The sequence below is a fragment of the Cannabis sativa genome, chromosome 1, assembly GCF_029168945.1.
Source record: "Cannabis sativa cultivar Pink pepper isolate KNU-18-1 chromosome 1, ASM2916894v1, whole genome shotgun sequence".
NCBI classification, from domain to species: Eukaryota; Viridiplantae; Streptophyta; class Magnoliopsida; order Rosales; family Cannabaceae; genus Cannabis; species Cannabis sativa.
Window position 1 is genome coordinate 25,272,372 of NC_083601.1, and position 27,926 is coordinate 25,300,297.

Genomic DNA, 27,926 nt, shown 5'->3' on the forward strand with positions numbered 1-27,926 from the left:
CCATGGAAGATCCTCCATCTGGTAATATCCCTTCCTCTATCTCTGGCTGTCCAACTTTTTACTACCGAGACAATGAGCGTGACTGGAATCTTTATGCAACTCGTAAGTTTGAAAGTGAGAGGAATTATGATTTGCATGCCCATCGTGTGTATGGTATTGTAAAGTTCATTCAATTTCATCAATGGGAACACACTCTTACTGGTTTTATTGGATTCATTGCTAACATTGTTAAAGAATTTTATGCTAATCTTACTGATGATTTCCTTGATGAGAACTCTAGACTGTATAGAAGAGTGTATGTTAGAGGTCACTGGTTCTCTTTTTCTGAAAAGGACATTGCTCAGGCTCTGCAATTGCCTGAGAATGTTTCCAATGCTGTGATGTCCATGGATCGTGACTTGATGCACTCTGAACTCACTGGAGCTCGTTCAGAATTGAAACCAGGGGAGAGTCTTCGAATTACTCACCTCACTTTTGCTCATGCTTCCCTTATGCGGTTTGCACTAAGCAATTGGGTTCCAAATTCGAACAAGACCGTGGTGTCTCAAGAAGTGGCTACACTCCTATACCGCATCACCTCTGGAACTTCCATTGATCTAGCTTCTCATATTCTCAACCAGATTGTCTCCTTTCGAAGAGGTAAAAAGCCAACCTTCAAACTTGTATTTCCAAATCTCATCTATAAGGTTTTATCTTCTCAGAAGAATGTGGCCCAAGAACATGAAACTCTGGATCCTCCCATCACTGGCCCTACATTCCAACCTTCTGAATATTTTGATGGTGTGTTCCAAAAACGGCCAAAGGCTGGTGCTGCTGCGCTTCGCCGGTGCAAGTTCGGCTCCGCTGCCGCAGAGCTCCCGGAAGTCAAGTCCGAACTTCGAATGTGTACACTCGTCTTGAAGCAATGGCTGATGTCCAGCTTGACATGTCCAGGCAACTGACCACCTTGATTAAACTCTCCAAAAATTAAAGTGTTATAGTTTGTTTCTTTTTACTTAAACTTTGGTCTATTTTTGTTCTTTGTTTACTTTGGCCCTCCGATAAACAAAAAGGGGGAGAGATATTTATTTTTTGGTTTGTTGCCCAACTCTGGACCCTCTTTTTTAGGGGGAGTTGTGGTGTGTTAGTACCTGTGAACTTAATGTTTCTTATTATTTAAAGTTAGCATTTTTTTTGGTTTTGTTGTGATATTCGATTGTGTTACTCAGGGGGAGTAGTATCGTTTGCTCTTGCTAACTTTGCATTGCAGGTACTTTATGGAAAAAATTATTTTGTTCATCTAAAGTGCCAAAGGGGGAGATTGTAAAGTCCTTTTTTTGGCAAGTTAGGTGACAAAATAATTTTTCCTTTTTATGGTAAGATTGACTTGCATTCATTTTCGAAATCTTACCTCTTTTATTCGGTTTTAGTTGCCATTTTCCTTGTTTGGAAAGTTGCACTTTCAGCTGAACTTTCCTTTGTTGAAAACTTCTCAAAAGAGAAGGAATTCTCTTTTGGAAAGTTGTCCTTTTTTAGGGAAACTTTGTTTATTGCCTTTTCCTTATTGATTTCGATTGTATCTTGATACAATCAGAATATCTAATCTGTTTTTGGCAGGAATCAAGCTTTGAAAGAAGATCGGACCCGATTTTAGTAAGTTTCCTGTTTCTGGGCAGATCTGCTTCGTCAGCAACCGAATCTGATGTAGCAGATCGTGTTTGTTTTTGGAAAGTTTTTGTACAGCTGCTAATTCGAACTTGTGGTTGCCTCTTTGGTTTCTATGATCTATAAATAGAGCCTAGAGAGCAACCATTCGAATTACCTCTTCCATTATTCATTTTTTGCATTTATCTTTTGTGAGAAGAGAGTGTTTCTTTGTTTTGTGAGAGCCTAGTTGTTCACCTAGGTTCTAGTTGTTCTATTTCTGTTCTTACTCTATCCTAGAGGTTGTGAAGAACTACTTGACTGAACAAGAGATTGGTCTTCGGGAGAAGACTTGATTAAGCCTTACTTCGGGAGGAAGTAAGCACTTGGTCTTCGGGAGAAGACTTGCTAAAGCCTTACTTCGGGAGGAAGTAAGCACTCACACTTCAAAGACGAAGGGAGTTCGGGCTTGAAGGTGTTTCAAGAAGTCAGATTCATAAAGTGGATTACAAAGGATTGCGGCAATACTTTAGAGGGAGTCTAAACTTGTTTAAGTCAATTGTCTTTGTAATTTTGATACTTTATTAATTGATTTCATTCTCTGGGCGTGGCCCCGTGGACTAGGAGTGTTCGTGAGAACACTGATACCACGTATAAATCTCTTGTGTCAAGTTATTTATTTTTCTGCAAAATATTTTATATTCTGCCTGTTCAGTTTTGCTGTAGCAGAATTACTTTCTGCTGCTGCAAACGTTTACAGTTTTTATAATTTCACATATACAACTGACATTTGCAAAAACACGGTTTTTCAGGTATAATTGTAATAACATTAGAATATCATAACTAAATATTAAACAAAAATAAACCTTACTTAAAATTTGACATTTGTAATTACATCAAGGGGTAAATTGAAAAATACCCCTTTTATTAATCAATTAATCAAATTTACCTCTAATTTTATATTTATTTGAAACATACCTCTTTTTATATGTATTGTACCCAAAATACCCTAACATAAGAGAGTCACATGGAGAGTATCTTGAAATGACAGAGGCAAAATTGGTACAATATTTAAAAAAAGAGGTAAAAATGATAGACTTTAAAAAAGAGGGTAAAAATAAAAGAGGACAATATAAAAATGGTATAGAGTGTAATTTCCTCTTACATCAAAGAGAGAGTACAAAATGGGATAAATTATAAAATACCTTTTTTTTTGTATTCATTAATCAAAAATACCCTCATATTATTTTTTTTATTAAGATTTACCCACTTTTTGAGTGAGTAGCCTAGTATACCCTCACTCTCTACTTAAGTCTAGCATATAATTTACATTAACCTAAGGGGTCTAATAGGGACATCATCTATAAAAGTGGTTATATTTTAAAAAATATGAAAATAGAAGTAAAAATTAAAACAAGTAAAGTAAAAGGGATATACAATGTAATTTCCTCGTACAAAAGAGAGTAAAATAGAGAGTCTCCTTATCACTCCTCAAAAAATTATATAAAAATATTTGAAACTATAAAAAATATATATAATTTAGTGATTAACTCATTAATTGTAAAAAATAATGGAATAATTACATAAGGCACAATTTTTTGTAAAATATTTACATTTTTACGTTCAAAGAATATTTTTTTTTTTTACATTTTCACGGTTTTCTAAAAAATAACACGAAAACAACATAAAATCAACAGGAAAACAACATAAAAGTAACATGAAAATAATATTAAAATAACAACAAAAAAACAACAAAAAATAACATACATATAACAAAAAAATTAACAACAAATGAACAAAATTTCAACATAAAAGACCGTATTTTATGTAAATAAAATCAAAAAAATCGTAAAAATGTTTAAAATTCCGTGAAACCGTATTTTGTTGTTTTTGTGTATTTGTGAAATTAACCCAAAAATAATAGGAAAGTGGAGCGTGAATTCAAGCCCTATAAGAAAACATGTCCACCCAAGTAAAACATAACACGAAAATATAAACTTACGGGTCATGCTAAGCTTACACAAAACACAAAATGATTCATATCTTTCTATGGACCGACACAGCACTCACATATTATTGCGGGCTTTTTAAATATGGGTGAGGCCTGACATAGCTATCTTTTTTTATTATTCTCTCTCAAAAAAACAACAAAACAAAACCTTTTTCTTATATGTATATGAGAATTTATTCCTTCATCACGGAAGTTTTTTCTTAATTATTATAAGTTATTCGCAAATGCTCTACATTTGTAATTACCCAATGTTTAATCTCGTGTCGTGTCTCTCCTTTTTTCTTTTATTCTTCTCCACCATTCAATTTATAAAGGTACTTAAAAAAAAATAATGCCTAACTCAAAATTTTAACCAATTTTAATAAGGGAAATTTTCATGGGCCACCTTATTTTGACAATTATTTTCAAAAATAACGTTATTTTTGTTATGTTAAGTTTCCGTATATATAGTTGACGTTTTTATGGTAATTCGTTGAAGGTTGAAGCTAAGAAGGTTTCATCAATGGAGGTTTAGGCGACTGTGCGATATTTTGGTGGTGGAGATTTGCGACTGTGCGATATTTTTCTAGATATGTTCTTGGTTTCGAATGAGGTTTAAAATGAAGATTGAGGATTATATATAATTCGTTTGTAGGTTAGGAATCAGGCGCGTGATTCCAGTTTTTTAGGTTCAGCCGTTTCTCTGGTTGAAGATTATGGTGGGGAAGACAATGACGTGTCACGTCATTTTGTTTTCATTTTAAAAAAAACGTCATTTTTGTAAAAGTTACATAATTTAGTATATTCCTAAAAAAATCCCTTTTAATAATTAAAATAATGAAAGAATTCCTCAAAACCAAATATTATCTTATTACCAAAAAAAAAAAAAATAACACAGAAAACGTTGTGAAAGAGATTATTATTGATTTCTCCTAAAATCTTATCGGGCCAAGCATAAATGCCAAACTGAGTACAAGGGGATCCAGAGTACAACTCCCGAGCCCATTATGAAGGCCCAAATCTTAAGATCGTGCCACGTCGGTCATTTTAAGATCGGATGGTGAAGAGAGTATGCCCCGCTAAGTTAGGGACTATTTTCCTAAAAAGTCAGCCATAATTCAAGGTTCTATAAAAATCGAATCAAACTAAGAACAGCCCCTTAGGGTTTTTGGTATTTCTCGTTACAGACATTTGATTTGATTAATAAGGTGTCCTTTAAACTTTCACCATTAATATGGGTTAAGGTTTAGAGTTTATGAAATCTAAAACCCTACCGATATCATAAAATCCTATAAATTTCATAGTATTCATATTAGTATGTTACTGTTCCTTAATTGAATATTTTGGTTTGTGTAGGGTTTTTGTCATAGGGGAATTTCGTCAAAATAATGAGGCCGATATTTGTTGGGAATTTTGAGTATGATACTCGCCAATCGGAGTTGGAGCGCCTTTTTTCCAAGTACGGGAGGGTCGAGCGTGTCGACATGAAATCTGGTAAGAAATCTTTTTAAATATGGTTTTTTTTTTTTTGGTTCTCTTTCGAAGATTGCTAAGGTTGGCGTGTGGTAGAGTGCTCAAACGTAGGGATAACTTAGAAATTTCAAATTTATGTATGCTTGTACACCAGCCCAATGTCTTGGTCACGATTCGAGCTCAACAAGGGACTTGTTTTCTTAGATTTTGTTTACTTATTTCCTTTTTCATTGTTTATTGATTGTTTCTTAACGGTTTTTTCTGTCTTCCATGGAGAATGCTGTTTGTTATATCCTTTCATCTTTGATTTAATTTTACATTATGTAAAAACAAATTCTAGGCCTTTGTCGGTTGATCAAGGTGACAAGCTTTAGTTGCCGCTGCTTCTGGTACCCGGCTAAGGGCCCATCTGTCAATTAATGATTTTTTTACTAGAGAAGCTATTTTATTAAGTGCAGTTCACATGGATATATTACTACTTATGCAGTATGTATATATATCCGCAGTACCTATTCCTTGGGGAAGAGGAATTGACACGGCAAGTATGCTTTTTTTCTTTGGAGAAAACCTCCATGTTTAAGATTTTTTTTTGACGCAGGATCTTCTTCTGCTAAGGGAAAATGAGTTGAGCTTCTATCTGGCTCGCCAACATCTGTGCAAAAAAATATAATTTTGGAAAGCAAACCTTCCTGATTGCCTGCTCTCCTTTATTCACAGATAGCAACACTGCATTTTCCTCACTTGCTCATCCGTCTTCTTTACTCACAGATCAACACTCTGCATTTTCCTCACTCGCTCATCCGTCTCTAACTCTCTCAGTCACTCTTCGCATAAAGTTGCCATATCACATGAATTGTTAATTGGGAATCACTCAATTATTTTGACATGCCTACCACTATTGTTCATAGGGGACCAATGAAATGTGGACATGCTTACTTCTGATAATAGGAAGACCATTGAAACCTGTCTTGCCATGCCTTCCATTTTCTGAAACTTTGGATCATTGAAATCCGTCATGCTATGCCTTCCATTTCTGAAACATGGGCATTGAAACATGTCTTGCCATGACTTCCATTTTTGAACTCGTGCTGTCTGAATGGTGAAGTATGCCACTTGGATTATAATTTTAATATGTACCAACATGATTTAGTTCTTGCAACGACTCTACAGCCTAATGTGCTTCAGACTTTGACGCATATGCAGGTGTTGTATTTCTTTAGTTTGTGTGAGGGAAGACAAGTAGCAAGGCTTGTGTATTGCCTGCTGACTTGATAATATGTACTTGTGTTTTATTTCTCTTCTATCCTTGATTCTTTTTTCCATTCCAGGATTTGCTTTTGTCTATTTTGATGACGAGCGGGATGCTGAAGATGCTATTCGTTCCCTCGACAATAGGCCATTTGGATACGACAAGCGCAAGCTATCCGTTGAATGGGCTAAGGTACAATTTGTTTGATTGTCTTGTAATTGGTCAGCTTTTGTGTGTACTTTCTATTTTCTAACAATGATATGCGTGATCTGTATAATTCTGTTACAAGGGCTGAACTACATAATTTGTTTTATCTTTTAATTTTTATGAGCTTAATTTACCAGGGTGAACGTGGTCGACACCGTGATGGATCGAGGTCAAATCAGAGGCCTACAAAAACTTTGTTTGTGATCAACTTCGACCCTCTTCGTACAAGAGCTCGTGATATAGAAAAACACTTTGAACCATATGGAAAGGTTCTTCATGTTAGGGTTAGACGGAATTTTGCATTTGTGCAGTTTGAGACTCAGGAAGATGCTACCAAGGCGCTTGAGTGTACTCACATGAGGTGAGTAAAATATATATATATATATACCTATTCTGTTTGGAAAAGGTTGTAACTTGTATCATAATTGTATTTCATGTTATTTATGATATGAATCTATCATCTATGTGTTTTTCCCATTTGTCTTCTGACGTAAACACTTCAATTTTGCAGCAAGATACAGGACAGGGTGGTCTCTGTTGAGTATGCTCTCAAGGATGATGATGAGAGAGTTGATCGCTATGATAGTCCAAGAAGAGGAAGTTACAGTAGGCATGGGGATAGTCCTTATGGGAGATCACCTAGCCCTGCGTATCGCAGGCGTCCAAGTCCTGACTATGGTCAACCCCGAAGCCCAGCTTACGACAGATACAATGGCCCTGTCTATGATAGGCGAAGAAGTCCCGATTATGGTCGAAACATCAGTCCTGAATATGGCAGATATCGCAGGTTTGTAGTTATGCACGCGCTGTCCAGTTTAATTATATTGTTGGATATGTTCATTGCTTTTGGTTTTAAATAACTGTTTTCTATAACTCATTTGTTCATTTCCAAATATTTGAGTTCTCATTTCTTATACCTCACTACTTGCAGCCGCTCACCTATTCGCCGATCAAGGACCTGAACATGATACAGTCTGGTGATAGTGATACAAAGTGGTTGATTATAGGTTTACATAGGGGTAGTAGATTTATAGAGCATGGATAATATATCTTAAATGTTTTGATTAGTTTATTGTTGTCTTGAAGAAATACTATATTAATGTTCAAAGTATATTGGTGAATTATGACAGTAGAACTTGGTATTTAACTGCTTTTATCCAAATTTGAACATTCGACTGGCGCAGGCCATAGGACTTTATTATGCAGCTTTGGATTTTGATTTATGTCAGTTACTAAAGCACAAACAAACTCTTATTAAATGGGATATGTGAATGGCCATGATTTTGTATCTTTATGTGTCTGGGGTGAGGCCGAGGTGGGTCAGTTCCGCCCCCATTTACATCCTTAGGTCTAACTTGCCTCTTACCGAAAAGGAGTTGAGCTTCTTATTCCCATCATTATCTCTGGATAAGGTGGTGTGGACTCTGGAGGTGGTGATTCTGAAAGTTGGTCTCGAATCAAGATTTAGAAAAATAAAGATTCTGAAAGTTGTTATTATCATATGAGTGGTTTTTTGCCACATTGCTGTTTGTTATAATTTGCCATCGAGTGTTTTATAATAGAGGTTGATATAGTAGTGACTTTAGTGTTGGTGCTTGGTGGGGTCTATATCATACCAATCATTGCTCACTACTCATTATTAAATGAGGCTACATTTTTGGAAATTTCCTAGCCATATTCAGCAGCAGCAGTCACTCAAACATCTATTATTGGCAATGCCGTCACTTTTTTGATGATCCCACGATGAAGTATTTGCTTTCTCATCATTTTCCCACTTAAGCATTAAATCTTACAGGTGAAATCAATTTTTGGGGGTGGAAATTGCAAAAGATTAAAGCAATTAGTCTTTTCTTTCCTTTTGAAAAAGTAGATCAAAATGCACCTTTTAAGCCAAATTAAAGCCCTATATTATGATTTGAACAATTTGTTCCGTCTGATTTACGTCCCATGTGTGAAATATCAGCTCTGTGGTCAACCTATTTGCTCTTGTCTTCTTTGTATACCACTCACTTGGACATTTAATTCTTTTGGCATCTAATTGCGTACCATTCAAATGTTCCGTTCCCAATTAACATTAGGTATATGGAAATTCCAGCCTTTTCCAAATTTTCATTTTTGATATGCACATAGAGAAAATAATAGACTGACTGAATTATAAAATATATGCCTTGTCTTGTAGCCTATTCCATGTTCTAGTGTTGCTCACTATTTTGATCAACAATACTGATAATAATAACATTTCTTAGCAAGTGAAGAAACATAATATGAGTTTTGGATTCCAACAACTATAAAAATCTATAATACAAAAAAAAAAAAGGAGAATTAAATTGATGATTTTGATTTGCTTAGCTCTTGATCAATTGATTTCTCAAGCCAAATCTCAGCATCTTCCATCATTCCTGGGCTAAGTCTTACCATTAAGATGCAAAATTCAGTCTCACTAAGAGCACCATCTCCATCAAGATCTCCTTCTCTAACCATAGCCTCTGCCTCTTCTTTACTCATTCCTTCCATCCCAAGAAAAGCAGAATTCTTTCTAAGACTCCCTGAAGTAATCAGACCCTTTTCAGGATCAGCCAAAAGCTCAAACCCTTTGCATAATTCAGACACAAAATTCTCAACATCAAGCTTCTCTGCCATGACTGGTAACAAGTCTTCATACTCTGTTGTAGTTGTTGTTGTAGTCTTCTTCTTCCTCTCTGTTTGATTGTTATGTTCCATTTTCTGTTGAAGGAAAAAGAAAGAAGCTTCCAAGGAGAAACACACAAGAAAATCAAGGAAAAGGAATTGGTATAGGCAAGAGTTAAGGAAAGAGTTGTGGTATATATAAAGGCTAATATGAAAAGTTTGCCTACTTTTTAGAGCAACTTTTTTGTGTGGTGGTGTTTTCAATCTAACCCTTCAAATTACATTTACCAATCTCATAACTAAGTCTCTGTCCCTACTCATTATTAGTATGAGAATTTTGGGGTTTCCAAATGAATGGTTTGTGATTAGAGTTGGCTATGAAAATGAACCGTTCGATTCGATTCTCTTTATTGAGATGGGTACAAATACAATACAAGACATGTGAAAGAGGTTTTATTAAGGTTTGATATTATCTTTTATTTTATTAAAATTTTAAGAAGGATTTAATTTTGTATTGAAAGAAAATAATATCCAACAGTTTCTAGGAAAGTTCTGTTGTAGGAAATAGGAGATTTTATGAGTAGACGTAATCTTCTTTAGCTTAAATTGTCCGGAGAGTTGGCTTCTTTGAAGTTTCCTCTTATTTTTTTTTTATTTAATTTCCAAATTCCTTTAGATATTATTGTACTTGCTCCCATGTTGTGTCCAGACTCCACAATATCAGCCGTCCGATTATTTTTCAATTATTTATATGTAAAGATTTTTTTTTAAAAAAAAATATAATATTGCTATGTAATGCAATGTGACAATGACTATCTTATGCTATATAGTGATATATAGTCATAGACCATTATTGAAAATAGCATTTTATTTCAAAAACATTTACTCCAAACCAAAGCATATTAGTAAGTCTTTAACCATGGATGGCCATTGATTTAATTTGGTAGGCCATATATTAAATTATGTTAATTAAATGCTTCTTATCCTTGTATAATAAATGTTAATTGATTCATTTTTGAAAGTAGGTATACTATTAATTAGAGATTTGAAGTCTACAGTAAACAAGGGCCTGCGCTGTATGAAGAAGTAAGTATTTACTTATAAAATTCAAAGAAAAATAAAATAAAATAAAATATTAGATCATGTAATAATGTAAAGAGAAATGTATGTACAAATATATCCAACTTTTTTGGAGTTTATTGATAATTGATAAACATATCACTTCATTTGTCATAGCACTACTAGCAACTACTCTGGGGCCACATATGATATAATATAATATTTTTGTTTAAAGACTATAACAAAGAGAAATGAGACAATAAATTTCCATCAATCTGTTATATAAAATAAATAAATAATTAATTTAATTACTTGAGGTAATGAGAAGGTTTCGTGGAAAAAAATAAAAAAAAATGGAGCAATGATTCTTATAACATTTCAAGCCAACTTTTACACATTTCTGAATTTCTAGGGAACTTTAAAGTGGTGACTTTTTGATAATCAGCTGAAAAAAGTGTCATTTCAACTTATTTACTATTTTTTTTTTCCCACTAATTTGACATTTGGTATGGAGAAAACAAATCAAGAGGGGATAAATAATGTAAGGGGAATAAATTAAAATAAAATATTTATCTTCTATCTTATTTGGTGAACAATAATGAAAGAAAACTTTCATACAATAAAATACTAATTTTTTTTTTATCAAAAATAAAACTTCATTAATCAAACAAAGGAATTTACAACTCAAACAACACCAAACATCAAAAATTTCTTCTCATTTACAAAGTTCAATCTTGCCTTAATATTTTATTTTACAATTACATCTATACACTGTGGAGCAAGACACTTTCATTCAAAAATACACAAATTCATAAGCCATGCTAAAGTTTCCTAGTCCACCTCTATCGTAAGCCTTTTTGGCCTCTTGATATTCACCCATGGAATCAGTTCATCAAAATGTACAAGACCAAAGATAACTACCTAGCTATTTCCCAATTTTACACATCACTCTCCATGATAGGGACATGAAAATAATAAGCATGATCTTCTATGGCCATCTCACAATCTGGACACATAGTAGAATTTACAAAGACTTACTTTTTGTTGAGATTATTTCGAATAAGAAAGTTAGTATGAATTACTTACTACAAAATGAAGCAATGTTTTAAAACTGAAAGTGAATACCAAACAATCTTCTCAAATGCTATCGAAAAGCACTCTGCCAGTAGTGTATCATCAGTGACGGAGCCCGTCGTAAATGTTAGTAGGGGCATTTTTTTTTTTTTTTTGCAAAAGTAGCTTATTAATAAAAAAAAATTCTTATTTTTATAATAAAGAAAAATATAAATGGGACATAAATAAATATGTGAGAATAAAAATAAAAATAAATTTTTATAGAATAAATATAAAAATATGTGAGATAAAAAAATTATAAATTTACAAGAATAAAAATAAAAATATATGATGGCAAAAATTAAAAGAAATATTTTATAGAGACAAAAATGAAAATATTTTAAAAAAGTTATGCAAAAAAATAATTTCTTAAAAGTTGAGTGGGGTCATGTGCTACATGACCCCATTCCCCTCCGCCTCTGTGTATCATACACCTTATTCACTTGAAATCTGTGAATGTTACATACTTTCATAAAATCTACCTGAAAGAAAACCTTAAATCTCATGAGTTTCCGCCAATACGAGCTCACATCAAATTAAGACCAAACATCTTGATCTTTCAAATATATACAACTAGGAAACAAAAGCCGTTACATATATTTTGAATTATTAAAGATTAATTAATTATATAGATTTACAAAATTACTATACATATATCATATTTTTTGGTGTAATAAAATATCTATATATATATATATAGATAGATGAGAATACTAATAGTTTAAAAGAATACTAATAGATTATAAAAAATTAATAATGGGGAGGTTATGTTACATTATTTTGGGAGGTTACATTATTTTTTTCTTATTATATATATAGATGCCACATCAATGCTCTTATGCTTTCCTTTATTTAAAAAACATAACAAAATAGAGAAAATAGAGAAATGGAAGGAAAAGATGCCACATCAATGCTCTTATGCTTTCCTTTATTTATATATATATAGATTAGCTCATTTCACTCAAAGTACATTTTATCTGTATATATTTTTTGTTTTAATAAAAAAAAATACTGAGAATAATTTGACAATTCATTATGACATTTGACATTTCTTTATCTTATATTATCTCTATTTTATGGAGAATAAATATATTAATTTTTCCCAACCTTTGCCTTTTTCTCTCCTACTAAAAACACATTTTTACTTTTTCTTTCATTTTTTTCCTCTCACTTTTCTACCTACTAGACATGGAACAAAAATTGCAGTTTTGTCCTTAATTTTTTTTTTTTAAATAATTTTAAATATAGTTTTCTATTGAAATAGTGTGTTAAAATTGACCAAATAATATTTATCCAATCTATGCTATTCCAAAAAGATGAAAGTAAAAAAAATAGAATACATGAAAATTATTATTTTCTTTATACATTTCTAATTTGTTGTTAATAAGATTGATTTGATACTAGAGGTTCGATATAAAGTTTTGATTTAAGTTTTTGAAAATGATTTTCTTTAAATTAATGAAAGTAATTTGATATTCATAATAATATTTTTTTTTCTCCTCCATTTTCACAGGCCATACATCGATTTGTTTCTACTCAATATAATTTCTCAACCATCTCCTTTTTTTTCTTCAACCAAACAAACATATATTTTCACTTTATCGTCACTTTCTTTCTTCTCTTAATTTTTTCCACCACTTTTCTATTCTACCTAACAAATGCTAAATTTAACTAAACATTTTCTTCAAAAAAAAAAAAAAAACCAAAATTGCAGTTTTGTCCTTCTTTGAATATTTTTTTTAAATAGTTTTCTATTAAAAATTGAATAAATAATATTGGATAAGTTTACTATAGACTCCCTCAAATAAGTGTTTCGGTAGACTCTTTATCTGTTTCGTCACCCCAAAAAATTTTTTAGTCCATTTTCTTTTTATAATTATTTATAGTTGTTTAGGATCACTTGTAAATTTTCAAAAAAATATCAAATAGTCTATAATGACAAAAATAGATTTATATATTTTGTTTTAAGTACGATTGTTCTTTTATATACGCATGGTAAGTAATTATTTAAATTTTATTTTTGGTAGTGTAAATTATTTGGATTTTTTTTAAAAAAAAATTTATAAGTAGTCCTAAATAGATACAACGTATGCGACTATGAAAACAAAAATAAACAAAAAATTTAGATGGCAAAACAAATAGAAAATATACTAAAATAATTCTTTAAGGACTCGTTTGGTACGCCTTATAAGGGTCGTATTGTATTAAATAATAAATAACACTATATTTGGATAAAACAATGTATTGTATTAATTATTACGACCAAATTTTTTAATACAATGTATGTTGTATTATTTAATACATAATAAATGGTCCGTATTAGCTTGTATTATAATATTTACAAAGGATTTGGGTCAACATCAATCTCCGACCCGGACCCGAACCCGGGACTCAGACCCAGACTCAGACCCAGACTCAGACTCGGGACCCGAACTCGGACCCGAGACTCGGGACCCGGACCCAGACCCGGACCGGGACCCAAACCCGGACCTAGAACCAGACGGCGTAGCAAACAAGCCCTAAAAGGGTTTACTGAAATAATTTCCAATAATATTTGTCCAAAATTATACCAAACAAAATTTAGGTTATTATTAAATTTATCTCAAACTCAATTTCATACTATCCAATCTGATGTATTAATTTGATTTGTAAAAAACTAAGAATATGAGTGAGTTTTACATAAAAGGAGTTACTATTATTGTAGGTCTTTTCTGAATAGGTGAATAAATGATAATTTTAAAAACTACAATGAAGTGTACAAATAATATATTTTTATCTTTACTTATAAATTATAAGTGTTGTTGTTAAAATCACTTAAAAAATTAATAAATAACATTTGAAACAATTTAGCACGGAAGTGGCAGGGCACTTAAATTTCCAGATCAAAACAAACAACAAGTAGTGTGGATTAAAATATTACATCAAACAAAATTGGAAAAAGAGTAACACAAATAAATACAGATTAAGATAAGAATAAAAAGTAGACAGTTTTGTTTGTCTAGGTGTCCAGTTCCACTACACTACATAGTTTCAATCAACAACCACATTACTTTTTTGTGAAAATTTAGAACAACTAGGTAGCATTTATATTAGAATTTTATTTTAAAATATAAAATTTTACTAAAATGATAAAAAAATCATTTTATTAGAATTTAAAATGACATTCCATTTTCATACTTTAAAATATAAATAATAAAAATTATTAGGTGATTCTATAATGCATCTTCTTAAAAGGTATATATTGATGCACCATCTACTTATTTTGACTTCCAAAATAATTTTTTAGTCATTGTTTTTCATATTCATGTGCGTTATAATTATTTAAGATATCCTATAAAATTTTAAGAAATTCAGAATAATTTACAATATAAAAATAATGTTCAAATAGTCTATTTTACATGCGTATAAAATAACGGGATATTGGCGGCTAAACCACATGAACTTTACGGTTTGTAACAGTTAACCACAAAACCCGAAATTTCGGCGACATAACTACCTAAACTCTAGTTCCGTTTTGCTTTGTACATCCCCGTCCAAAAATCATAGTTAAGTACCACGGTAGACTGTCCACGTGTACACACTTGTACATGTGGCAAATTTTTAGTGGTCCATGTAATATTAGTTTTAAAAAATAATTATAAATATTTAAAAAAAATTAAAAAATCAGAAGAAGAAAAAATTATTTTTTTTTTACTTTTTTTTTAATTTTAAAAAATTATTAAAGTAATTTTTTTTCTTTTTTCTTTTTCTTCTTCTTCTTTTTCTACAGAACCCTCCTAGGCCAGGCCCTCTTTCTCTCTCGTCTCACCACCGGAGCCGAAGCACTAGGTTGGAGGTGATCTCTTTGTCTCTCCTAATCTTCTCCTTTTTCTTTTCTTCTTCTTCTTCTTCTTTTCTCGTCTCTTCTCTCTCTGTCATTGTCTCTCTCTGTCTCTCTCTTTGTACGTGGTGATCACCGGAGGAATTGGTCGAGAGATTGGGGAGAGGAGGAGGTCGGGGTTTTGGGTTTCGAGGCTTGGGGGTTTTGAGTTTTGGGGTTTTGGCTCGAGAGATTGGGGAGAGGAGGAGGTCCGTTGGTGGCTCCGACGTCGCACAAAGGGGTCGAGGGTGTCGCCGACATTAGGGTTGGCTAGGGTTTGTTAGGGTTTTTTAGTGAAGAAGAAGAAGAAGAAGAAAAGAAAAAGTAAAGGGAAAAAAAAAAAAGAAAATTTTAATTTTTTTTTTCAGATTTTTTAATTTTTTTAAAATATTTTTAATTATTTTTTAAAACTAATATTACGTGGACCACTAAAAATTTACCACGTGTACAAGGGTGTACACGTGGACAGTCCACCGTGGCACTTGACTATGATTTTTGGACGGAATGTACAGAGCAAAATGGAACCAGGTTTAGGTAGTTATGCTGCCAAAATTTTAATTTTTGTAGTTAACTGTTACAAACCGTAAAGTTCAAGTGGTTTAGCCGCCAATATTCCTAAAATAAAATAGTCACGTGTGCAACACACTGTTTGAACGTATTTTTCGGCGTGTTAAACTTTTTCGAATTTCTTAAAATTTTACAGGATGTTTTAACTAACTATAATTTACATGACCATGAAGGGTAAATACCATTTTGGATCTTGTGTTTTACAAAAATTATCGATTGGACCTTCTATTTTGTTAAATAACAAAATAGATCTTGTATTTTTCAAAAATGATACAAATAGGACCCTGAACTGATTTTTTGTCAAAATAAAATTTAATACTAATTTAATCTAAAAGTGTTATGAGAAATTGTTTACATTTTTTTGTATTTGTTCGTGTTAAGAATTGTCTTTAAATTAGTTGTTAACGCATATTTTCGTTAACCAAAATTAACTTTTTTAGTAATAAATACTTCACAGAATTTAATAATAAATAATTAGATCACTCTAGATATTTTTATGTTATTTTGTAGTTAAAATCTACATACTCCATGAGTCCTTCTTATTAGGAATTTTTATGATTACAGAATACAATATTTGGATAATAATAATTTCTCTCTCAAATGTGTCGTCCCTTTTCTGCGAAATTTGCCCCTATTTATAGGAGTGTAGGTTGGCAGTTATTCTTTTGGGATCAATTCAAATATAATTATTCATGAAACGTGGACAATCCCCATGTTTCATTTAATCACATGTAGAATAATATCTAATAACTACCCCACTGCTCTTTGTTGTTATCCTTTAGACGGTTATTGCTGACTTGGAAGGTTGTATGTCGCTTATTATGAGTTATCCTCCTTATTCATCTTAATAAGGAAAAAATGTGAAGTGTTGGTAAGTCGTTCACCTCGCTGTATCCCTTCATTTGGCTCAGTATTGTGAGGTGATTGTCTCTCCAAATGCAACTCGAGGCTGTTGTATGTGTACATTTATTCTGCTCGAGTGGATGAATATCCTCTTTTTGTCTATGTATTCCGAGGCTGATGTATTTCTCGTTAATATCAGTTTAATAATTTTTATTATTGTCTCGCTTAAGACTATACAATCAACGAGTTTGGAATATTATCTATTAAACCTTTATGAAATAATAACGAGTTATCGTAATCTGCATTTAATGACATAACATTATTATATCATTAAAGTTGATTCATATTCTTTTTGTTGGACATGTATTAGCTTCTGAAGTGTAACTGAATTTCGGGTATAACATTAGTTATATTAAAAAAAAATTGTCGAAAATTAAGCTCAGGGTCTTATTCTTACCATTTTGGAAAATACAGGATTGATTTTATCATTTAACAAAATAGATGGTCCAATCGATAATTTTTATAAAATATAGGATCCAAAATAGTATTTACACAAAATTTTGACTAAAAAATTATTTCGGATACTAAAAGAGACAGAGATGTGTATCAATACATATCTTTCAAGGGATTGCATTATAAAATTTTATGAAATTATTTTTTTTTCCATTTTATTTTATTACCTCCAAACAATTGCTACCTTATTTTACCTAACTTAGAAAAAAAAAAAACAATAGAAGAAAGTCAAGAAACACCAAACCAATTTTCATAAACTAAAACAGCAGGTCAGCAGCATACAAAAATTAATAAATTTCTCTTGAAACCAAATTCGTTCTTTCCCCATATGTCAGCCACTGAGCAAAAATTTGAATATTGCACCCAAATTCATTATTAATGTTCTTTCAACAATTGAGCAAACTGTGAGATTATTTATTTTGTATTTATTTTTTTCTAGTATGTTGAATACATTATTTTTTGTTGAAAATTTTGAAACAGGGAAGGGAAGGCAAGTTATCAATATTATTGCTTTGCCACCATATATTTGGTCTTTATTGTCTTCTTCTTTTACCCAAGAGAATGCACTCACATTCAAAATGCCTGATAAAGCCCAAGAAAGAAAGAAAAGAAAATCAGCTTCTACATTTGAGATTAATGTAATGAAAATAATGAAATCCCATACTTCCAATAAATGGTTTACAAATTAATGGGGAAGTTTGAACACAAGCTGTGCAAATTGTGCTACTAATTATTCTTTACAATCTTGAATTTTTCAAGAATGAATTTGCCTTCTTTGTACTTCTGAGATTGCTCATAGGCCTTCTCATATTTCCATCCCAAAACTTCTCCACAATCTTTGCAGTAAACATCAGCTACTGTGTGAAGACCAGTCATAAGCTGCCTGTCCTGTTTGGGCCCCAGAACTATGTTCATCGCATGAGAAAACAGAAAGGCTCTCCCATGCGTTGCCTATTATTATTATTATTATTATTATTATTATTATTATTATACATACATATAAGCCATTTAATTTAAGTACCATTAATTAAAACAAAAATCAAATAAAAAGACATTTATGAAAGCTGAAAGGAATAATAGAACAATCATAAAGTCAAACACATGATATTTCTATGCTAAATATATCACTTAACCAGAATTCAATTTTGGGTTAAAAGAAAAAAAAAATGATTGACCTGAAAATCTTTAGAAACTATATCATCATGACGAGATACTGGGTTCTGGCACTTGTAACAGTTGTACAGCCTTGGCAACACAAAATCCTCCATTGATGAAGGATGAGGATGCTTAGTTCTGTTCCACTAAGAAATTAATTCTCACAAAAATATTAAAACTTCCCTAATTTTAGAACCATAAAACTAAGGCAGAAGTTTCCTCCTTAAAGCAAATAAACAATCATTATTGGATTGATCAGATGGTTACTTGAAAAGTTTGTTCAACCAAATTTCATGATTTGAGATTATCCCTAAAGAAAGAAGAGATTTAAGTTTATTCAAATGAATAAAATCAGTAGAACATGTTTGATTGAAGAATACATATAGATAATATATAAAACATTGAATAACTCAAATCAAGTGGGAGTGATAAAGACAGGAATATTAATTAATACTCTTTGCTTTGGGTACCTAAGAAACCATATTTAAGCATGTTTGATTTAGGAAAGGACATGGAATGGAATGAAAATTACTATTTCTTTTTTGTTTGGTTTGGACTTTTAACTTTTTGGTAATGCAAACAATTCATTGGAATCATTATTCCCATCCATAATTAGTGGAATTTTAATATATTTTACATATATATTAATATATATTTTACCTCCTTTCATTTCCAATAATTTTTCTCTCTCTCTCTCTAGTGGAGTTAAAATACTTATGCCTGCGTGTCTGCTCCATTTTTTTAATGGTATTTTGTGAATCTTGCTCATTTTGGTGAAATTATACTTTTATTTGGGCTTTGTTTCTAATTTCTGGTAGAGTTTTAATTACAATTTCTTATCTCATATTACAATTTTTCAGTTAATTTTATATTTTAAATCATATGCTAAAATATTTTTAATTTTTTTTCATAATGGTATTCGTTATAGCTATAATATTATTACTGTAAATTTTTAAATTTTTTTATATAGTTTATATTACTCAAAATAAAATTCTTGATATTTCAGTTTACCATGCGTCTTCAAAAAACTTCAAACCTAGTTTTGGCATTGTAAATTATTCAAAATTTTTAAAAATTTTATAAGGATGACATTGTCACTATAACGAACACAATCATAAAAAAAAAAAATTGAAAAATAAATATTCTTACATGTATTTTTAGACACTGAAGTTGACTAACACTTCTCTTTTTAGTATTGTCTTTGGTTTTTCTTTTTTTTTGCTAAACAAAAATTTATTAAAACCAACGGACCTTAAAGTCTGTTAACAACAACGAGTGTTAACTCTTTGGAAGAGGGATAATCAGTAAAGTTTGACCTCCTAACCCAAGAGGCTAAGGTATCTGCCAAACAGTTGTCGTCTCTAAAAATCTAAAGGAAATTACAGTCTAAAAAAAACACCGAGTTCCATCTAGGCCATCTTCGGTTTTTCGTAGCCCAACAAAGCTTCTTGCGATTTCAAAAGAACACTGGTTCCCTATTCCAAACTGAATGATCCAAGACACTGCAAGAATTTCAGCCCAAGTCTCAGCCTTTAGCACTAAAGCAGCCCCAAACACCTTTGTTTTGGTCGAGCACACCCTACCCTGATCATCAAGGATGACAACAGCACTAGCCCTTGGACCATAAACAAAAATTGCATCAAAGTACACTATGGTCTTGTTAAATATTGGGGGTCTCCCACTGCCCACAAACAAATTGGGGAGTCAAGCAAAGTTCGCAAACTCGCTGGGATATTTCCTTAGACAATAAAAGAGTAGGAAGCACTTGTTTTTCTTGGGGTCTTCACTACTCTCAGTATATATATAGAGTAATTTACAGTTAAACTCCCCGAACTCTCAATTCACTTGCAATTAAGCTTCCAACCTCAAACTTTGATGGGAAAATCTGCCAATCTCTATTTCTTTTGGTAAATTAAAGGTGTCGTCTATAAGAGTGGTTATGTGCCAACATGGATTATCCCACGTGTAAATAAATATACATGTGTCACGTTCATATTAGTCCAAATAGTTATACATATTCAAATATCATTAAAAAAAAATAAAATTAAAAGAAAATCCAAAAATAAATAAAATAACTAAAATAATTAAAAAATATATTTTTTAGGATAATTCTACAATGCACCCCTTTAAAATGGATGCATTGATGCACCTTCTACTTATTTCGGCATCTAGAAAAAAAATTTAGTCTAATTTTTTTTCATATTCATGTACGCTATAGCTATTTAAGATATCCTCCAAAATTTTAAGAAATTCGGAATAATTTACAATATAGAAAACAATGTTCAAACAGTCTATTTTACACGCGTATAAAATAAAATAGTCATGCGTGCAACATACTATTTGAACATAATTTTCGGCATGTTAAACTTTTCCAAATTTCTTAAAATTTTGCAGGATGTCTTAAATAACTATAACGTACATGACCATGAGAAAAAATTTAACTAAAAAATTATTTCGGATGCTAAAATAGATAGGGGTGCATCAATATATCCATTTTAAGAGGTGTATTGTAGAATTTTCCTATTTTTTAAAAAATCTCTCCCCTAACTTATTTTCTTTAGGTAACTTCCCACCAAAAACAAGGACAACGTTTAGAAACCAAAAAACGACATCGTTTCTATAGAAATAGAAAACGACATCTCCTTCGTTCAAATTATTCAGTTTCCTCCTCTTGCCTCCTCAAAAATCCCCAACCCCGAAACGCAAAGCAAAAAGAACTCTTTCCAGGGAGACCTCTTCTCGCGCAAGTGAGTGATCAGTGATTTTTCTTGTTTGGGATCCTAGAAAGTTGCATTCTTTATAGATTTTTCTCTTTCGGAAGAAGGGAAACAAAAAGTTTTTCTCTTTTCAGTCACCAATGGAGTTCTGCCCGACTTGTGGGAACATGCTGCAATTCGAGCTGCCCCATATGGGACGCGCTGCTAGATTCTACTGCCCGACCTGCCCTTACGTATGCTACTTAGAGAACAGGGTAATAATATGGCAAGTCTCACCGTTTGAATTGTTTTTGTATAAGGGAATGAATGAATGATGTTGTTGCAATTGTGAAGAACTATTTATTAGTTTGAGAATTGGGTTTTTGTGTTTTTTTTGGCAGGTTAAGATAAAGAGAAAGCAGCACTTGGTCAAGAAAGATATTGAACCTATTTTCTCCCAAGATGATTTGAAGAATGCCCCCAAAGCTGAAGGTTTGTTGAATTGTTGGCATTGCTTGTTTTAATTTAATTTTCATATTTCTATTGGGATTACTCACTGTTGGGATTTTGATATTCAATTCGTACACCAGATAAACATGTTGAAATAAGTCATTTACTAAATCAAAAACCCAAAATCCTAAAAGATCGTTCAGAGTTATTGTTTAGAAAAGTTTTGATTATCGAGGATCTAAATGTGTTTACGTTTTAATCTAATTATTCAAAACATCAGCTTGGTGTTGTTTTGTGTCACTACTTTATCTTTTTTGCTTGGTAAGGTTGGTATTGTAAGCTCTGACCTGTATTTGGACCTGATTCTTTTAGGCTATAACTTATATAATTAGTTGAGAAAATGATTGGTATCAAAAGTAGAAGCTTAGCTTGGTATTTGACATTAAGAGTAAATATCAATAGGGATGGTTAATGGTTTGATCACGTGTGGCAAAATCAATCCTTCTGTGATAATTTAATAGATGTTTTAGTTGGTGCATTAGTAAACTAAGGAGTAAATGAGAAAGAATCTATGGCCTGTTATTTGTGGAAGGGGATAGAATGGGTTGGAAAACTACAATTCTTGATGGTTTGATTAGGTGAAGGTTTAGTAAACTTTTACAAGGTAAGGCTTCCCCTGTTGGCCTTAGTTACCATGTCGTTTTATCCACCCCTAACTAATCTTGGCATGGGATTTTCAATTTAATTGTTAAAACATAGTGAACAATATTTGTGTTATTGTTAGATGAAAAAATTATGCAGTTGGTTTTGTTGATGATTTCATCTTACCATAAAAAATGACTTACTTTGTTGGCAGTATCTTGTCCGAAATGTGGTCATGGAATGGCTGCGTACAAGACAATGCAAACTCGATCTGCTGATGAGCCAGAGACAATACTTTACGCTTGCTTGGGTGATTACTGCAGGAATACTTGGCGTGAATAAGGCTCTCTTCATGCCAATATGATTTCATTTACGAAGGATTGATTTTTTGTTTCTTCTTGCCATGGTACTACTTCAGTTGCACCAATTTTGACCTCTGTCTTGTGACATTTCTAAGATGTTCTTTAAACTGTATCAACATAGTGTGTACTTTTTCTTTTGTTTCTTACTAACAGCTTTTTTCCTCCTTGTGGTCTAATACTGTAACATCCCCGCTTCAAGCCTCCATTGGGTCCTTACACCCACGGAATGAATGGCTCTTATACACGAGTATGTCACTCTGGCTGCATCATGGACTGACGACTGACCCTACAGACCAACACGATTTCCAGCATGCTTTGTAATAACCAAAAATATTTTGTTATTATTTTCTACTATGTTATATGTATATTTATTTTATTATTATCATTAGTTAACTCGATGTGGAAATAGTTGATTGCTTAGAATAAGTTATGTGTTCCTTAAATAGTATTTTCTTAAATTATGAAAATTTTGTCATTTTGATAAATTAGACTTTTATAGATTATTGGCTTAGTCCATTAGGTGTTGGACTTATAGAATTAGGATGTAACATTACTGTTATTATCACAAGTTAGTATTAAGTAAATATTAAAGATAGTAGCATATCACTCTAAATTGTAAGAGAGTAGTCATAGTAGTAGTAGTAAGGTCGTACAATGACATATATATGGGATTGGTTTGGTCTTAATATTTCAAATGAAATATTATATGAGGAATAATATTTAATTACATAAAGTGTGCATGCTAGTCTATACCTAAAGCAATATATCACTTAAAGTAAGTTTCATAGGTATATATGTTATGAAGGCAATTCAAATTTTGAAATTTGAATTTTGGGAACGTCTAGTACTAAGAAATGGACTTAGTAGATATAGAAGTTTGGTGAAACTAGTTATAGCTAGAATTTGTTGGAGAATTTGTAGTGATTAATATTTATTAAGTGATAAAAAAATATATAAATATATATATATCTATTATGCATTTGATTGAACATGCACGTGTGGCATGTAGATATACTTACTAAGAGTAAATTTTACTAGGGATTATAAACTTTATTCTTGGACTTGAAAAGATCAATTAGTGGAGAGTATTGTTGTAGAGAGAATAGCAGAAGTTGTTTGTACCTGGGATAGCACTAGAGGGATATTCAAAATTTAAAACTTAGTTAAGGAGTGATAAGAAGTTTATGTGGCAGCTTTGGAGAATATATCTCATAGAATCAACAAAGAAATATCATTGTTATTGATTGTACGACTCAAGGGAGAGTCTCTGTAGTGGATGTGTGACCGAGTAGTGTGGTAAAGATAAGAGCTTGATCATTTATTTAAATATTTTTAAATATTAATTAGAGTTAGTAGAGTTATGGCATTGGTTAACTCTAAAGTCTATAAATAAAGAGTGTAAGTTCATTTTTTTTATTGACTCACACTCATCAATTACTCCCTCTTTCTCTCTCGTAGCCATCTTCTCCCATTCCAATTTATCTCTTTGTTTTCATCAAGAGCCAAGCACCAATATCACCATAAAACTCTCATAGTTTTCTTTTTATTTCATTCACAACCAATGCTTCAAACTTCCATTCATACCACCTCACACAACCATACAATACCATACACCACTTTTAATTTCAAAATCACCGTCATCTTCTTATAATTATCATATAGCCACAACACCATAATTTTTGTTATTTAGCCAAAACACATGAACCTCACCATTGCTACCAATTGTTCATCAAGTTATAGAGTTCTAAACTTAGGGTTGCAATTAGTTGGTGTTTTCATTTCCAAAAATTAAGGTATGATATGTTATTTTGAGAATTTATTTATAGTATAACTGGGTTAAGTTTTATTGCCATTTTTGTGTTTCTAATCTTAATATTTGGAAACTAAGGTTTACGTGGTATGTATACAAGGCTTTGGTTCTACATATAATTTTCGCAATCAAGCTAGGATCTCCACATTCGAGGTAAGGAAATTAAGTAGAAAAACATAAGTTTTCTGTATGTAATAACGTTCATTGGAAGAGCGGGAATAGTAAAAGAGAAGTTAACTAAGGTCTTACACGACTCTTTATTGTTTGTTATTTAATGTCTGTATAATATATATTTAAATAATATGTTTATAAGATTCATGTTATTTATGTATGTTTACGTATTAGAGCATGGCCATTGCTAAAGGTATATATATATATATTTAAATAATATGTTTATAAGATTCATGTTATTTAAGTATGTATGTAAATAATGTGTTTATAAGATTCACATTATTTAAACTAGTTATGTTGTTTAGATAATGGACGGTACAATGGATTCGCATTATTTAAACAATGATATGATTATGGTATGAATATGATATGACTATGATATTGTTATGATATGATTATTATGTAGTTATGAAATAATTATGATATGATTATGGTATGATTAGGATATAATTGTGATACTCTATTTAAATAATGTATAGTAGTTAAACATTATTTAAATGAGATTTATTGTAGATTATGTGACATGGTTTGACCGAGAAGATAATGGTTAAATACTTGACTGTTGGGTCTATATGGTAGATAGGGGGCCATCTAGTAGTGGGTACGATTTTACTGAACCCAGCCCTCCGCCATTTAGTCTAATAGATCAAGTTTATTTGCCAAAGTCGAACACCGGCATAACCATTATTATGTGACTTAGCTTAGAAACTAGTGAATAGTTAATGGTGATAAGATTAAGCTTATATGTATTGTTATTTGTCTAAATATGTGCATTCAAGTTTTAGTTATATGTTTTTCTTTTGTTTTATGTGACTACGTGACAAGCATTTCCTTATTGAGTTTAGTAGCTCACCCTTATCAAACTTACCATGTGCAGATTAAGGTTGCAAAACTTAGAAAGCCGGTGGCAAGTGAGACCTTGAAGGCTTGTGTGTGTACTCGCTGAGGACCATATAACTGAGGGTGGTCTAGGGCGCGCTCCATTTATTTTATTTAGTGTTATTAAATTAATGTCGCAGTTATTTTTATTTATTAATTATTATGTCTTTTAAGTCCAAACTGAGCTCAAATATGAAATATTTTATGTTTATAAATAAAAGCGACATTATAGTTTTTCCGCATTTTAACGCTTGTAACTAAATTAGTAAGTTATGAAAAAGTTCGGGCGTTACAGTTTGGTATCAGAGCCACAGTTATATTGGTCCCGAACGTTCTCACGAGTTACACATATCAGCTAAAAAGGTTCCACTGGCTACCAAGTAAGTATTATTTTTGCATGATTGTATTTTATGTGTATTTTAGTAATTTCAGAAGTTCTTTTTATTTTCAGAACCCTAGAACCAACTAAGCACCAACATCATGAGACCAGAGCAAGTAGAGCACATTGTTAGGCATATTAAGGCCTTAAAGAGAGTCCCCAAGACCCCACCCATGCTGGAAGAAAACAAGGTCTTTGATAGAATTAACAAAATACATGAGGGTATGGATAAGATAATAGATCGTTGGAATTGTTTATTGAAGTCGCATGAGAAGTACATAGCCTTGATGCACGCTCTCAACATGCCACAAGTCCAACGTAGTCTAAGAGCAAATTGGGAACATCTAGGGTATGTTGGGGCAGATGAGGCCGAAAGATATGACCTACTCATGATCAACCTAGTGGATCAGTACAAAATTACCGACACCATATATCACCCTGATGGCTCTAAAGAAGAAATATATCATCAACCCAATAATGCTGTTAGGTCTGAATTCCTTCAAAAGTTACCAATTTCATCAAACTTGGTGTACTTAGAACTCGACTATGTAGATTTGACAGAAGATATGTTAGAGGAAGGGTCAGACATAGAAGAGTAGAAAAGTCAAGTTGCATTTTATTCTATGTGTTTATTTTATGTAATAAGGAGTGTTAGTATGGCTCCACTTTAGTTAGGAGTTTTAGTGTAACTCTTTTAGCTTGTTATCTTTTGGAATTTATAAATAAATAAAGAGGTTTTATTTTCTTTATAAAGATTTATATATTTACTTATATTAAGTCTTACTGAATAGTTAAAGAAAAATTATTGCAGATATAGGAGATATGTCTCTTAGAATTAAGGCGTCAAACGAAACAGTACTTGCAGAAATAAAAAGCATTCTGTCACTTAAGATCGAAAATATCCGCCACGAAGAGGATAAGATTCTTAGAGCTCTACGAGAGGTCATCGCAATTAATGAAGAAATTAAAAGAGTAGTAGAGGTGAGGGGAGCCTTAATCAAATCACGAGAAAAGTTTCTAGTGCTAAGGGCTGCTTTGTCACATGTCCCCGAACTTCTTTACTATATCGATGAAGTCTGGCACCGTGTCTCAAATCTTGGCGACGCAATTAGATACACAGCATTTATATGTGAGCTGACGCTTGACTTCCACAACTTCGTTTTCGAAAAGACTTATATTGTGGAAACAAACGGCATGGAAGAAGAACGCGTCAAGAACATACGATATAAGCTAAGTGACGACAGTGTGGAGGACATAACTGAATCTGTGAACGTAACTAATGAACGAGATTTGGAAGAATCAGAAATGCCAGACTATTTTGAAGTGACAGCAGAAATGTTGGAACTTGAACTAAAAAGCCCACCTCAAATAGAAGCAGAGAAAATAGTAGAAGTAATAGAGATTCCTTCAGATGAAGAATCCAAAGATGAGGAAATGCCAGAAGGGCCCAATGAGCCAGATTACCCCCCAATACCGAAGAGCAAGGACTCAGATCTACCCACAGCAACCAACATCGATGAACTAGAAGATGACATACCTGACTATCATTTTGAAGTAGAAATTGATGAGTCAGACTCTGAATCCGAGGACATGCCAGCACCAATTCCAGCAGATGTGGAAATGGAAATAAACTTCGAGGAACACCCAGAAGAGAACCTAGAAGAAGACCATGAAGGATCTGAAGCCGAGTCATGCGTGGAGGATGAATAATAGTCTCTTTCAACTTGTCAAATTTTATCCAAAGAAGATATTTTTGCTCCTATTCCAATAATCTAGTGACTATGTAACTAGAGATTTAGTACGCTTTCAAGTAAATAAAGATTTATTTCTTCTTCTTCAATCAAATTCTTCTCTTATGATCAAAGTAACTCCTATAAAAAAATAATAATAATTAGCATGGAAGACAGTTCGCCTCTACTTAGGAGTCTATTTTTTCTTTTTAGTAATGTTGATTCTTCAATTGGGAATAAATACTTAAGCTAGACACCAACAACAAGAAGTACCAAAGAGTGTGACATCTGAAGTAGCACTCAAACACCGGGGCACTAGGAAATTGGTCTTAAGTTATTCAATGCCTAGGGGATGGTGTGAGTGTTCAAAAATTAGGTGGAGGAATTCGTTGTTAATGATGTTTTCCATACTCCAACCTGTGGAAGGATGTTAAGGATACTTAAATACGACCCCAAACTGAGTTTAGAAGACTCGACCGAACTAGAGGATTAGAAGATCAAAGCTATTGGTTCAAAGAGATGGCTTTC

General features: G+C 32.2%; 5 protein-coding genes across 9 annotated transcripts; 3 read left to right on the forward strand and 2 right to left on the reverse strand.

Annotated features, from left to right (window-relative positions):
- Positions 1 to 4,660: 4,660 nt before the first annotated feature.
- On the forward strand, positions 4,661 to 7,830 carry LOC115705478 (serine/arginine-rich splicing factor RS31). Of its 4 annotated transcripts, none has more exons than XM_030632816.2 (6): positions 4,661 to 4,784; positions 4,970 to 5,107; positions 6,415 to 6,527; positions 6,680 to 6,903; positions 7,054 to 7,329; positions 7,474 to 7,830. In XM_030632816.2, exons 2-6 carry the CDS (start codon positions 5,002 to 5,004, stop codon positions 7,502 to 7,504), a joined length of 750 nt encoding a protein of 249 aa, XP_030488676.1. In that variant the 5' UTR covers positions 4,661 to 4,784; positions 4,970 to 5,001; the 3' UTR covers positions 7,505 to 7,830. The 4 variants fall into 4 exon arrangements, with proteins under 4 accessions (XP_030488676.1, XP_030488675.1, XP_060962395.1 ...); XM_030632815.2 differs by having other exon boundaries at positions 4,685 to 4,821; XM_061106412.1 differs by having other exon boundaries at positions 4,685 to 4,821; positions 7,054 to 7,770.
- A 920-nt stretch (positions 7,831 to 8,750) lies between these two features.
- LOC115705479 (calcium-binding protein KIC) lies at positions 8,751 to 9,263 on the reverse strand. The gene has a single exon (XM_030632818.2). The coding sequence runs from the start codon at positions 9,261 to 9,263 to the stop codon at positions 8,865 to 8,867; it is 399 nt and encodes a 132-aa protein (XP_030488678.2). The 3' UTR covers positions 8,751 to 8,864.
- An 8,461-nt stretch (positions 9,264 to 17,724) lies between these two features.
- LOC115706949 (protein yippee-like At4g27745) lies at positions 17,725 to 18,770 on the reverse strand. Its single transcript, XM_030634732.2, has 2 exons — positions 18,300 to 18,770; positions 17,725 to 18,075 (listed from the first exon to the last, which is right to left on the reverse strand). Exons 1-2 carry the CDS (start codon positions 18,390 to 18,392, stop codon positions 17,851 to 17,853), a joined length of 318 nt encoding a protein of 105 aa, XP_030490592.1. The 5' UTR covers positions 18,393 to 18,770; the 3' UTR covers positions 17,725 to 17,850.
- Positions 18,771 to 20,900: 2,130 nt separating this feature from the next.
- Positions 20,901 to 22,852, forward strand: LOC115706052 (uncharacterized). 2 transcript variants are annotated; one of them, XM_061106428.1, is made up of 4 exons: positions 20,901 to 21,026; positions 21,131 to 21,250; positions 21,377 to 21,467; positions 22,282 to 22,608. In XM_061106428.1, the coding sequence occupies exons 2-4, from the start codon at positions 21,137 to 21,139 to the stop codon at positions 22,407 to 22,409; spliced, it is 333 nt and encodes a 110-aa protein (XP_060962411.1). In that variant the 5' UTR covers positions 20,901 to 21,026; positions 21,131 to 21,136; the 3' UTR covers positions 22,410 to 22,608. The 2 variants fall into 2 exon arrangements, 1 of the variants encoding a protein (XP_060962411.1); XR_009685100.1 differs by adding an exon at positions 22,629 to 22,852 and having other exon boundaries at positions 20,934 to 21,250; positions 22,282 to 22,473.
- A 678-nt stretch (positions 22,853 to 23,530) lies between these two features.
- On the forward strand, positions 23,531 to 27,743 carry LOC133032482 (uncharacterized). The gene is made up of 3 exons (XM_061106449.1): positions 23,531 to 24,222; positions 24,318 to 24,392; positions 26,480 to 27,743. Exon 3 carries the CDS (start codon positions 26,491 to 26,493, stop codon positions 27,376 to 27,378), a length of 888 nt encoding a protein of 295 aa, XP_060962432.1. The 5' UTR covers positions 23,531 to 24,222; positions 24,318 to 24,392; positions 26,480 to 26,490; the 3' UTR covers positions 27,379 to 27,743.
- Positions 27,744 to 27,926: the final 183 nt, after the last annotated feature.

Bases quoted from the DNA above. Each gene is read 5' to 3' on its own strand.
- LOC115705478 (XM_061106412.1), top strand. From the start codon at position 5,002: ATGAGGCCGATATTTGTTGGGAATTTTGAGTATGATACTCGCCAATCG. The intron at 5,108-6,414 runs GTAAGAAATCTT...TTTCCATTCCAG, and splicing joins GCGTGTCGACATGAAATCTG to GATTTGCTTTTGTCTATTTT. The intron at 6,904-7,053 runs GTGAGTAAAATA...TCAATTTTGCAG, and splicing joins CTTGAGTGTACTCACATGAG to CAAGATACAGGACAGGGTGG.
- LOC115705479 (XM_030632818.2), bottom strand. From the start codon at position 9,263: ATGGAACATAACAATCAAACAGAGAGGAAGAAGAAGACTACAACAACA.
- LOC115706949 (XM_030634732.2), bottom strand. From the start codon at position 18,392: ATGGAGGATTTTGTGTTGCCAAGGCTGTACAACTGTTACAAGTGCCAG. The intron at 18,076-18,299 runs GTCAATCATTTT...TAATAATAATAG, and splicing joins TAGTTTCTAAAGATTTTCAG to GCAACGCATGGGAGAGCCTT.
- LOC115706052 (XM_061106428.1), top strand. From the start codon at position 21,137: ATGGAGTTCTGCCCGACTTGTGGGAACATGCTGCAATTCGAGCTGCCC. The intron at 21,251-21,376 runs GTAATAATATGG...TTTTTTTGGCAG, and splicing joins TATGCTACTTAGAGAACAGG to GTTAAGATAAAGAGAAAGCA. The intron at 21,468-22,281 runs GTTTGTTGAATT...CTTTGTTGGCAG, and splicing joins GAATGCCCCCAAAGCTGAAG to TATCTTGTCCGAAATGTGGT.
- LOC133032482 (XM_061106449.1), top strand. From the start codon at position 26,491: ATGTCTCTTAGAATTAAGGCGTCAAACGAAACAGTACTTGCAGAAATA.